The 13580-nt window shown below is 35.7% G+C and overlaps 1 protein-coding gene across 2 annotated transcripts in view; it reads right to left on the bottom strand.

Moving 5' to 3' along the window:
• Positions 1-4106: 4106 nt before the first annotated feature.
• LOC308688115 (NACHT, LRR and PYD domains-containing protein 3-like) overlaps positions 4107-13580 on the bottom strand; it is a 105463-nt gene continuing 95989 nt past the window's right edge. For both annotated transcript variants that reach the window (XM_081361005.1, XM_081361006.1), the window contains exons 6-7: positions 4919-4965; positions 4107-4843 (exon numbers count right to left, since the gene is read on the bottom strand). In XM_081361005.1, the coding sequence (XP_081217131.1) occupies positions 4266-4843; positions 4919-4965 (625 nt within the window). In that variant the 3' untranslated portion in view covers positions 4107-4265. The remainder of the gene's footprint in view (positions 4844-4918; positions 4966-13580) is intronic.

Raw genomic sequence — 13580 nt, forward strand, 5'->3', positions numbered from 1 at the left:
CAAACGGGCCGTTCGATATAGGCGACTTCTGTTAAATAAAATACCTCGCTTGGCATTGAACTTTGAGCTTTATAATTTTACAGATATTATTTATACTCTAACAACAACATTACACACTAACTAAAGTTTAAAACATGGGATCACGAAGAACGGGACCTTTAAGCTAACAGAGCTTTAGACAAGGTGTCCGCGGAAAAAGGTATCTTACAAAAGCTTTCTATTTCAGATAAATGCTGCTCTTTTGAACTTTCTATTAATCAAATAATACTGAAATAAAAATGTAAATAACTGTTTTCAACATTGATAATAATCACTGTTTCTTGATCATCAAATCCTCATATTAGAATGATTTCTGAAGGATCATGTGACACTGAAGACTGGAGTGATGATGCTGAAAATTCAGCTTTGACCACAGGAATAAATTACACTTCACTATATATTCACATAGAAAACAGCTGTTTTACATTACAATAATATTTCACAATATATTACTGTTTTATGTTTAAAGACATACAAAAGAGTGTTTATTTGTATTTATAAAATAGCAAATACTTTGTGCATGACATCCGTTTATGACATCCCCAAATACTTTGTGCATGACATCCCCCTCCCCCCCACACACACCCTCTGGTCGAACATTATTAAAGTTAGAGCTTATTTAGAGATATCAGTCGAATGGCTTACTGCAGGCGCTAATGGATCCAAAAGTTGTATCTTGGGGGAGTTGTATCTCCCTTTCAGCGGCACAGGCGGTGACTCCAACTGGTCAGGACAGTGTAAATGCAACAAAAATGCAGGTCAAACATGCATAAAAACACCTTTTATACCCATTGTAAATGGGTTATTGAATATCAAATGCAATTAACTATTCATAACTATTAACTGTTCAGGGCTTGTTTTGTTTATTTCATGGATTGCTAAGCCAAACAGGCCAATAACAGACTATTAAACACCCAGCCTGCTACTCTTAGCTACTTGGTGCATCATAGAAATGCTCCTAGCAAACACAAATAGCAAAATCAATACATTTAAAGCATATCCAAACATCAACCAAAAGTAAATCTGATAATACATTTTGCATAGGCTACATATTTAATCTAAAAGAATTACTTACCAATTTTAAGAAAATTGGTCCACCAAATAAGGAAATAAAGTGACAATTTCACGTGCATTGTCGGTCTCCAGTTTGTGGAGTTGTTCTTCTGTTTTTCAGTTAAAGGAGAACTCCGGTCAATTTTAACATTGAGCTCATTTTTTTGTACATTTGGAGTGCTGTCAATACAGAGAACAACGACAAAAATCGGTGTTGCCTACACCGTGTTATTCTCTTTTTAAAATTTGCACCCTGTTGACTTCAATGGGGCAAGTTTTAAACCTGCTTTTAGCCTCTTAACATCCTTGATGTGTCATTACAAGTGCACAGAAAATGTGAGTGATTCCTTCTGAGTGAACACGAGTGAATCTGACTGCAGTAGATGTGAAAGATATGTATAAAAATAATGTTATTTAAGCCAGCGCAAATACCTTTGTTTACATCCTGTTTTTCGGTTGAAGTCCAAAGTAGTCGATTGCAGAGTTCACACGCATAGGTTTAAAGCTCCAATATGTAGGAATTTTGTAATAAAATTTCCAAAAATAACTTACACAGTGTGATATATTTCCTCCAGTTGTGTACTTACAATATCTCAAAAGTCTCCAAAGATTTTTTATTTCAGAGAAATTCCGATTTTAAATAACTGGCCGTCCCGGAAAAGAAATGTCGCGCCTCAGTGACGCAATGTCCGCTCTATCCTTGTTTTCCGGTGTGGACCATGTGATCGGATATTCCACCACACCGGATTTTTTTTTTTTTTTTTTACAACAACTTTATTGAGGTTTTTTTCTTATCACAATAAACAGTAAAGACGTCTGACAAAGAATAAAAAAAAGAATAAAATAAAAAATATGACCCACCACACCGGAATATCGCATGGTCAAATGCGGAAGTGGTGGGTAAAGCGTTATAGCCATAGACTGTATGGTTATACTAGCTGTTATGGATCATGAACTCTTTGGCGAGTATTGAAGTGCCAACAAAACGAAAGCATCCATATTCGGATACACGCGGAGTCACGGACTGTGTGACAAACGGAGGAATAAAACCCGGATAAATATCGGCCAGGCGTTTTCGAGATGGAGAGAGCTGCGCGACAATCTTGGACTTGACAGAGACTCTCTCGCGAGTGTATTGTAGACAGGTAAGACATGCAACTGTCAATAATAGCACTTATAAACAAAGTTATATTGCTCTTTGTACTTTGGTAAGGCTTTTTATCACGTGTGGTGACCGAGATTATGGCAGTACAATTAAATACAATCGGATATGATGTTAAAAAAATATATTTAGTCATTACTTGCAAATGTTCGTTCAAATTTACTTTTAGATATTGGTTTGAACACGTTAAACAACACGGCATTAACCATAAAAACGTAAAACTGCACAACATTAACCAAACAAATCATTTGACAAATAGCTGTATGTTGTAACGGGATAATATAGCATAACATTTCACGTTCCTTGCAGTTCATTAATTATGATGACATAAAATAATACGATCAGACATACAGGTAATACAAAAACGAATAAATTACCTCATCCGTGATCATGATTCATTAATTCCATGTAGATATATCGCTAGATGGTGAAAACGCATTAAAAACGACATCTCCCATCGTCACCTCCTTCATAGCGTCATCAAGCTTCGCCTTTGTTATTGTTGGAAACTGCGCCCTCTTGTGGTCAAATACCAAAGTCACATACTGGAGCTTTAATACCTATGATCACGCGCGTGAACTCGGCAATCGACTACTTTGGACTTCAACCGAAAAACAGGATGTAAACAAAGGTATGTGCGCTGGCTTAAATAACATCATTTTTATACATATCTTTCACATCTACTGCAGTCAGATTCACTCGTGTTCACTCAGAAGGAATCACTCACATTTTCTGTGCACTTGTAATGACACATCAAGGATGTTAAGAGGCTAAAAGCAGGTTTAGTACTTGCCCCATTGAAGTCAACAGGGTGCAAACTTTAAAAATAGAATAACTCGGTGTAGGCAACACAGATTTTTGTCGTTGTTCTCTGTATTGACAGCACTCCAAATGTACAAAAAAATGAGCTCAATGTTAAAATTGACCGGAGTTCTCCTTTAACGTTATACCACGTTAGGTGTGCTGGCAAACGAGAGTAAAAGATAGTTTGAGGATAAATACATAGGCTACTTTATGATATTTGCACGGCACAAATATTATCATAAAACAATATAACATTATAAAACACGTATTGTAAATAAGTTAAAACACTTACTCTGTGTTTTCACTGTTAAAGGGGTGGTTCAGGATTTTTGACATCGGACCTCATTTTCAAGTGAGCCTGGTTGTTATTCATCAGTGGAGACAGTTTTAAAAAAAAATCATCCAGTCCTTATTACTTTTGGATAGTTCGCCGGTGCTAGGCTAGCGCGAGTCAACGGTGCACGCGTTAGCCTGCCATTAAAACAGTTTTACCCACTCCACAGTACACCAAAAACAAATAAATTATAACGCCAGACTATCGATGTAAATGTCTGTTGAGAGAATAATGTTAGAAATCAAACTACCCTTTCATCACATTGTCAGCGGCAGGTAAATACACTTGCGTGATTGTTATGTGGACCGGCTCTCTCGGTTTCCTAAGTAACCAAATATAACTCCGCCGCTGCTGTAGACTGCTTATAAATACAGGGAACAAATTATAATTAATGCAATACTATATTATATAACTATAAATGAACCCTAACCCTATAGTACGTACATGTAATTAATATTACTCAGTACTTAAATATATAATTACACATTAAAATAAAGTGTTTTTTACTTTGACTTTGATTATTTGTCCCAGACTCATTTACTTTCCTGTTCAACAGTTCTTCTGTATTAGATTCAATCCAAACTCTCTTTTGATGAAGATTCATAAAGTGATTCAGTCAAAAGTGGACATTAAAAAGCAAACGTGTAAAAACAGTGAAACTCAGGGTGACAAACGTTTATCATGAATGAAAATAACAGTCAAAGATCAACAACTGAAGAAACATGTTCAGACTGAAACAGGAACAAGCGTTTATTGACCATAAACTACAATAACATGATTAAACTGTAATAAAACATGTGAATTAACAGTGATACTGGAGGTGACAGTAGATTAATGTTCAATTTACACTTATCTCTATCTTTGTAATTTTTTTTACAGTGTGTGTGTGTGTCGGTCAGTGTGTGTTTGTTGTTTAATGTGACACAGAGACACTGAAGAGTTAACACCATAAAGTGTAAATCCAGCATAGAGGGGTTCAGTGAATGTGTGTGTGAGTGTGTGTAAGTGTGTGAGTGTGTGTGTGTCAGAGACGCTGTAGAAGGACAGAGTGCCGGCCGACTCGTCCACAAACACTCCTACTCTCTTACAGGATCCTGGATCATCAGAAACATCAGTGTCCTTATTATTGTGAAGAACAAAGAGTGCTTCATTAGAGCATTCAAGACTCCAGGACTTCTCAGTCCATCCAAACCTACAGTCTTCACTCCCTCCTTTCCTCTGGATTCCTTTATATGACACTGATATATCAGCATAATCTCCACTCCATTCAGCCTCCCAGTAACAGCGTCCAGTCAGACTCTCTCCACACAGAACTTGAAGACACACATCAAATCTCTCTGGATGATCAGGATACGACTGACTCTCTTCCACTAACGTCACCTTTCTGTTCTCCTCAGACAGAACGAGATCAGTGTGTGCTGTGTTTGGATCCAGTGTGAGATCAACGGCATCTGAACACAAGAACACACACATTACAACAGCAACATTTACAACAACACACACTAAAACTGTGTTTGAGGACTTACATTTGTGTAGTCCTGATGTAATCCTGAACTCTCCTCCGTGATCCACACTAGAACACACACACACACACACACACACACACACACACACACACACACACACACACACACACACACACAAATCTTACTTGACAACAACAGTTCCTATATCAATATTTTAATAATATATATATAATAAGTATAATTAAGACACATGTAAATCTTTTTTGAACTTTTTACACACATTTCAATAATAAAATGTTTAGATATTATAAATTGATTGATGAAGTAAAACAAAAACATGAGATTGAAAAATAATAATTCCACAAAACTCTAATTAAAGTTTAATTACAGCGATGAGTCGTGTTTAATATTAATAATGAAAGATTTTCTTCTTTATAAGGAGGATCAAAGGCTTCAGGAAAATAAACTAAAACTCCAAAACAACTTTAAATCAAATCTAAATATTATTCAAAACCGACAATCTATTTTCACTCACACGCACACACACACACACACACACACACACACACACACACACACTCTCTCTCCCTCTCTCACACACACACACTCTCCCTCTCTCTCACACACACACACTCTCTCTCCCCCACTCTCTCTCCCTCTCTCACACACACTCTCTCTCCCTCTCACACTCTCTCTCTCTCTCGTGCGCATGTGCGTGTTTGGTGTAGTGAGGAGTGGGGGCTGTGAGGAGTGTTTGATTGAACTTTAAATTTATACTTTTTTCTTTTTCTTTATGGGGATTTTTTTCTCACCTTAGTTAGTAAATAATTGGGAAGTTGTAAACACTTGTTTGTTATTTTTGTTTCGCGTCCATTTGTGGACAGTAAACATGGCCTCACCTTCTGCTGAGGGGACGCCGGTTTTATCTATTGGAAATGGATGCAAATGTTTTCCTGATCAAATTTGCCGGGTGGAGGATGTACTCATGGCTATGGGAAAAGTTGTTGGCCATGATAAAATTGTGTCGGCGTCTAGAATGAATAAGGCCGTAGTTGTGTTTTTAAAAGATGAGAAATTCGTGAATATGCTCGTAGAGAGTGGAATAGAAATGTCGGACACATTTGTGCAGGTGACACCTTTACGCTCACCCGCGACGCGCGTCATCATTTCTAACGCACCTCCATTCATTAAAAATGAAGCGATTCTAAAAGAACTTGGTCGCTTTGGGAAGTTTGCGAGTGCAATTAGAGATGTGCCGCTTGGCTGTAAGAATAGTGCACTGAAGCACGTCACGTCTTTTCGTAGGCAAGTTTTTATGTTTTTGCAAGCACCGACTAAGTTTTTGGATATTTCTTTCCGCGTACAGCACGGTGAAAGCTCGTACCTGATTTTTGCAACAACAGAAAGTATGCGTTGTTTTGAATGTGGGGATTTAGGTCACAAGAAATTGTTGTGCCCTCACAGAAAACAAACCGAGGAGGAAAATGAAGCGACCGGAAACGTTGAAAATAGAACTCAGTCGGATCGTAGTAAAACTAGCAAAACTGAAAAAAGACCCACACTGTTAAAAGAGACTTCCGCACAACCGCAAAATAAAAAACAAAAAGTACAAAACGAGGATAAAAGCTCAACTAACAGTGGACGCGCACTTCCCCTTGAGGATATACAGCAGCTTTCAGATGGACAGGTGCAGGCTGAGGCAGATGCGGAGCCAATGATAAGATCTGAGGTGAGTGACTCTTCTTTTACGAAAGTGTGTAGTGTTTCAGAACGAGCTGGTCAGAGTAGTACATGTGATGATGAAATGGAAATTGAAAAGGCTAGTGGAAGCGGTTTACAGGTTGTTGAGAATGATGATGTTGACGACGTGTGTGTAGATGAGTCAAGATGTGATAGTGATAGTGGTTCAGACGTTTCTGAGTTTGAGAGTCAACCGTCTGGGGATTTATATACTGTGGACGAGATTAATGACTTTCTGGATCATACAAAAGGACAGAAAGTAGATGTCCTGAAGTTTTTTCCTGATGCTGGCAAATTTTTGAGGTCAGTTGTGAATGTTCAGAAAAGTGTAAGTACTGATGTCATATCAAAACAAAAAAGATTTCGGTTGAAAAAACTGGCTACTGTAGTACGTAAAAGTTTAAAAGGAAATAAAAAGAATAAATAGGTTCACATGGTTATGGGTGCTGCTCTTATTTTTTTTCTTTCTTTCTCTGTCTGTCTTTCTTGTTTCTTTCTTTCTCCTCTAACATGCAAATCTTAAAGGTTAGTTCTTTAAACGTTAATGGAGTGAGGAATAGAGAAAAACGAGCTTTATTAACTGAGTTTCTTAAACTTAGAGTCGCATGTAACATTTTTACAAGAAACTCATAGTGATGAGAGCAATGAGGCAGATTGGGGTTTGTGTTGGGAGGGCAGTTACTCTTTTAGCCATGGAACAAACTTAAGTGCTGGGGTAGCCATACTTTTTTCACCTTATCTCAATGTTGATATTTTGTCAAAAGCAGAATTAGAAAAAGGTAGACTTCTTGTTGTAAAAACAAAAATTGATGAGTATAATTTCACATTTGTTAATATTTATGCTCCAAATAGAAGTGCAGACAGAATAATTTTATTTAAAAGATTGAATGATTATTTGAGTACTGTGAATGTAGATGATTTTCTAATAGTAGGAGGTGACTGGAATTGTACAGTTGATTTTACATTGGACAGGAGTAGTATTAACATATACCATGTGTCACTTTTGGGTTAATATTTGATTGATTTATGACCCCTTGTCACTCATGATTGACAGGGAATCCGTGTGTCAAAAACAGGGTCTCTGATTTACAGTGCCAAGCTGGCTGGTCATTTGTTGAATCCTGGGTATCTGGCTCCTTCCAGTCTGTTGGGGGTAAACTGTTGCTGATTGTATTTTCCTTTGATTGTTGGGGGTGAAATTCACCCAAGCAAGTATTACGCAATGTTGACACCCTGAGTGTCAAAATCTTCGCTGGTTGATCAATAGGGTAGCCTATATGTTAATTGAGTCAGAAATATTTGAGTCAAGACATTCAGGATTATCATTACACCTACACCACACTGGTTATATTCATTAAAATAATATGCCTGGCAATATTTTAAGAACAACTATGTGTGTGTGTGTGTGTGTGTGTGTGTGTGTGTGTGTGTGTGTGTGTGTGTGAGCACCTCAGTAGGATCAGTAGTACCTGAACTATAGGTTTATGTTAATGCCTAAGACAAAGAATCAGACACATTCATCAAGCCAAAGAGTCCTATACCCACACACCCCATACTATATTCTTCTCAATAAGAAAAGGTGTTGTTGTTTTTTCTAGAACATCTGTATCTATTTCCTGACGCCAATAGGATCAGTGTTAAAAAGACAAAGAATCAAAACATTTATCTAACTCACAGTGAAGGTGTTTACGAGTGGAACTGGCGGGGGAAGAGTGCATCCTAAATGGGTTTGTTAATGGTTTTACGACAGTTGCTTAGGCTAGATGTTTAAAGAATGACACTTCATCAAAAGGTTTCTGGTGATTCTCTGGACTCGCACACAAAAACATATTTTTAGTGTATATAAATTTGTTTGTTACTTTTGTTATTGTAGTATTTTTTTTTTTACAGTAAATGTTTTAGTTTTTAACCCAACCCATAGTGTGTGTGTGTGTGTGTGTGTGTGTGTGTGTGTGTGTGTGTGTGTGTGTGTGTGTGTTGCAAAACAACTTACATATTTTTTACTTCAAAATTCTGAGTAAAATAAGAAGCATAGGGGTTTTAAACATTCAAACATTTATACATTTGTTTGCCACAAAAAGCAATGAAAGTTGTCTCTTGTCTTTAAATAAAAACTTTTACTTTATTTTAGTTTTTAAAACAGACTGGTGACCAGCATCTTTTATTAGAACTGTAGCCGAACCGTGTCCTCACATGAGTAAAACACAATTTTCACTAAGAAAACTTTTTAAATGTATGACTGAACCTTTTTTTTTTTCTTTTGACAAACCTACATTTCAAATTATACCTGAGGTGTGTAACAACCACAAGGGATACATGTTGATTCCATGTTTCGGTGTACAGTGCAAACATGCAATACTCAAGAAATCTAATCTTAGGGTAAATCTTTGTGTGGCCAGAACACAAAACTTTGTGTTAAGTGATCCAGACAAAGCTTCATGCTAGAAAATATCATGGAAGTCCCTAGCACTTCAATATCCAGCACAAATTAAAGAGATGAGCTTAGGATGTTTTGACTATTACCATCTTCTATGACCATCAAAAACAGGTGATATCAAGGTTCTATGGTTCTATTAAAGCAACATAATATATAGTTAGATATTTGTGTGTGTGTGTGTGTGTGTATGTGTGTGTGTGTGTGTGTGTATGTGTGTGTGAATAGTAGTAAACTCTTTGTGTGTATTTTTACACGGCAACATATTTTGTCAGGGGTATGTCACACCGCTGTGATGCAAAGTTTCACACTCGTGAATAACTTACAAACATAATCTTTATACAGGAGTTACTGTATGTGTGTCCGAAACACCTGTAAAATTCAAAAGACCAAATCAGTAAGAAAAGAGGACTCAGCATACATTGAAAAGTAACATTTATAATAAATACACAAATTCCATTTGAGAGCAATTGTGAAAGTCTGTAAATTTTGTTTTGTAAGTGATGTTTTTATCACTCCACTAGTGTTAGTCACTTTATTCAGACGCACTATTGTGTTTGTTGGAATCATCTTTGTGAACTGTCAACATTCAGTGTTTATAGGAATAAATGCAAATTAAGAATTTAAGTGAAAGTCTTTCTGCTTGAGAGTGTTTGACTAAATTGATATTTCTTTTAGTGCAACTTTACAGCTATCTATGCTTTCGGATTACACAAAGCATCAACACGAAAAGTAAGTTATGATGTTTTACACTTAATCTGTTACAACTGAAGCACATCTGACTATTGCACTGAGAGCTGCACATTCATTTAAGATTGGGGCTGGCAAACCCCGCAGATAAAATAAAAAAATGACCTTTGTAGAAATTCACCATGTAAATTCAAGACCCCAAATCACTAAGAAAATAAGTTACGCCATACAAATATGATGCATACAGAATGTAGAAAACTCAAATGATGAACAATTTGTTAGTTTGTTACACGTTTGTAAATATGGTTTCACAAATTACTTTTTATTACTCCACTAGATTTAGTCATCTTGTTGAGATGACACTGTTCACATTTCTTTGTTTGTTGGTCTGTGTTCAGTTTTAGGTGAAGACAAAACGATGTAAGTTCATGCTATTCCACACATGGGAAAACGTGTGTGATGAACGCAGGCCTTTCATTTAAGAGGCTTTTTAAATATATGACTGAACTTTCTCTTTTTGGCAAACCAGTATTTCATATTATATACTTAATATTATATTAAGTTGTTTAACGTCTGCAGAATAGTTTATTTCAACAACCCGCTTAACATTAAAGATTATAGTTTTTCAATTGTTATCACCATCTTCTTTGACTCAAATAAAGTTACTATGTGCTAATCTAAATCTTTGTATTTTTTTTTTTTTTTTTTTTTTTTTGCTCTTCTGTTAGATTTGTTAGAGGAACTATGCCACACTGTTGTAATGCAAACACATTAAGAACTATAACGTTACATGTCCTTGTAAAGACTATAGATAACATTCAAACATAATTGTTATACAGGAATTATGTTTGTACAAAAGTAAATTCAAGGTCAATTTATTACGAAAGTGTGTAAGGCATATAGGAAAAGAGACAATTAGCCATAAAGAATACAGAATTCCTCTCTCCTGGTCTATTGTGAAAGTTTATGTCGATACAGTGTGTAAAAGGATATTTTTCCACTAAACGATGACCCACTTTACATTTAGTTTCTTTGTTTCGTACAGTTTGCAAAGACTACTCTCTGAGCGTGGTCAAACATGTTCATAGGAATAATGAAAACATGAACAAATACCGCATTTAGAGAATTAAATGTCAGTCCTTCTACATGACACTGGTTGAGACTAAACAAATGACATTTCTTTTAGTACATCTTTCTGGTCTATCTACGTTGTGGGATCGCAAGACACAACGACCCAACATGAAGAGTTATGCCCTTTTTCTGTTACCTATTCAACCATTACACTTCAAACTTTTAGAACTATTACACTTAAAACTCTGCATTTCACTGCACAGTCATAGATACACAGTTCTTTTGTCTATGTCTCTAAACAACTGTTAAGTAAATGAACTACAGTTGATAAGTAGTAATTTTAAGTGAAAGGTTAGGTCATGCCTTTTTTTTTTTATTTTTTTTTTTATTTTTTTTTTTATATATATTCTGTCCACACCAGTACTTTGACACCAGTGTTTTAGGCATCTGTCTTCTAGGTTTGATCCAGAAAACAGAACTTGTGTTTTATGTCTCAACATTTTGTTCTCCTTTTTAATGAAAACATGCAGTTTTTGTTCTCAACAGCAGAATACCAAAATGTTTTAGCATATTGTAAATTTCAATAGTTAGCTAGCAAATGCATGTGAACTGTTTATTACTGTGATCATTTTATATGTGAAACAAGCTCAGTCACATCAGAGTTGAATTGGAACAGTTATTGTCCTGCATGTTTAACAGTGTTCTCACAAGGCACAACATTTTCAGTGTAGTGTGTTTCATTGTTCCAAAGTTCCATTGTTTCAAAGTTTCATTGTAGCATGTAACAGTTTGGAGACATTTGGGGGATTTCATTTTATTGTATTTTCATGCTACTTTGATTTTGTTTGTACTTTTACTGAAACAAACTGTTTTAGAAACTGTTAACCGTGTGATTGCACAGTTTTGTGTGTGTGTGTGTGTGTGTGTGTGTGTGTGTGTGTGTGTGTGTGTCTGTTTTCCTTACACTTTGCAAAGCAACTTTGAAAAACAACTCTTAAATATTTATTTTAATAAAACATCTATGTAGTGTTTTTAAAAACATCAGAGACCTTCACAAACTATGGTGTAAAACAAAAGATTTACCAGCAAATTACTTTTATCACTATTGTTTGAAGAAAAAAAAAAGAAAAAAAAACGTGTTAATCTCCCTAAGTGTGGTGTTTTATGACTACTAAAGGTGTCACATCCTTAGAGCATTACATCCTTGGATGTTTGACACCTACAGCCCAGCCTCCTGAATTTGGTATTTAAATAAGATTTAGGATAGTAATTAAATAAATAAAACAAACATTCTACAACTCTAGTGTTACAATGGCTACTCCAAAAACTCATGAAACATCTAGAGAGATGTGTGTAACACCGACAAGAACAGCAACAGCTGAACAGGACTGACCAGTTAACAAGCTTAAACAGATGAAGACCTTCACTATATCTACGCCAGAAAATTAGTTTGACAGAGTTTCTCCATGAAGATGAAGATTTTGTGAAACAGGACTTTCTGATGTCTGATGATCATGTAGGAAGATTTGTGTTTGAAAAGGGGTCACACACACAGTCAAACTCTATGCTATGGAACCTTACAAAGATTATACATCGAATGTGCTTATCTGCTTTCGACAGCCATAGACTTGGCATTTTTCTACACCCCAAAAAATTGGAGATTTTATTGGTATTGGTGGGGGGGGAAAAATGGTACTTTTTCAACTGGGGTGGCACTACACCCGATGTGTGGTACGTGTCAAAGCAGCGATGAGTCTCACTCTGGAATAGGTCAGTCACGCTCATACTCATCAGAATGCTGCAAAACGAGTCTATATTTTCAGTGGAGCGACATACACACCATTTTCTCAACAATAGACAAAGCTGTTAAAGTTGAGTTTCACTTATTTTGAGCATTGCTAAAAAATCCATTAGTATTTAATCATGGTGATGGGTGTGAATATGCATTGAATAGGACCGTGTTACAGCAAACCTGAAGATTTTGTTCACTGTATTCTATTTGTACAATGATATTGTATTGTATTGAGCTGCATCTGTTTCTGTTACAGTACTTGTCCCCATCTCTGTGTTCCTTGCTATATGTTTAAGTGTTTTTGTTTAATAAAACTGTGATTGGATCCAATTTCCCTTGCTTCTAAGCATCTCTATGATACAGACATGATAATGTTTTATTCAGATTGTGGAATACTGTTTAAAAGTGTTTGTATATTTTTGAAAAACATTTAAATTATTATCGATCTGTGCTATACAACATTGAGTTTTATTTTAACTCAAGACAAATTAATATGACAATGTCACCTAAAAGTCTTTAACTGAACCATCATAACATAACTTCATTTTAACATTATCATAGAAGTTAACAAAGTCTGCACAGAATGAAATTCCACCCTAATATCTAAATGCATGTTATGGATCTTTTTGTGAACAATTCACCAGAGCATAGGTTTTTTTTTTTTTTTTTTTTTTTTTTTTTTTTTTCACCTCCTAAAGAATCAGGGTCGCAAGTTGTGTAATAGCTACTTTTTTTTAAATATGAGCTCAGATATGGTCACAAAAGAATAACAAGTTAAGTGACTCAACCTTTTATTTCATGCACATACAATATTGAATATATATTCATACATTGAAGTAGTAAAGAAAATGATAAAAATTGGCATTACATACAAACAATAAAATAATAATACTAGTGCCACGCATCACATCCAGAACATTTTTGAGGATTACACAGGTTGTTTGCTGTAAAAACACATGCTTGTCACATCAGGCAATGAATTTGTCAGGCTTCTG

This window comes from Scardinius erythrophthalmus (genome assembly GCF_964197995.2).
Source record: "Scardinius erythrophthalmus genome assembly, chromosome: 1".
NCBI lineage: Eukaryota > Metazoa > Chordata > Actinopteri > Cypriniformes > Leuciscidae > Scardinius > Scardinius erythrophthalmus.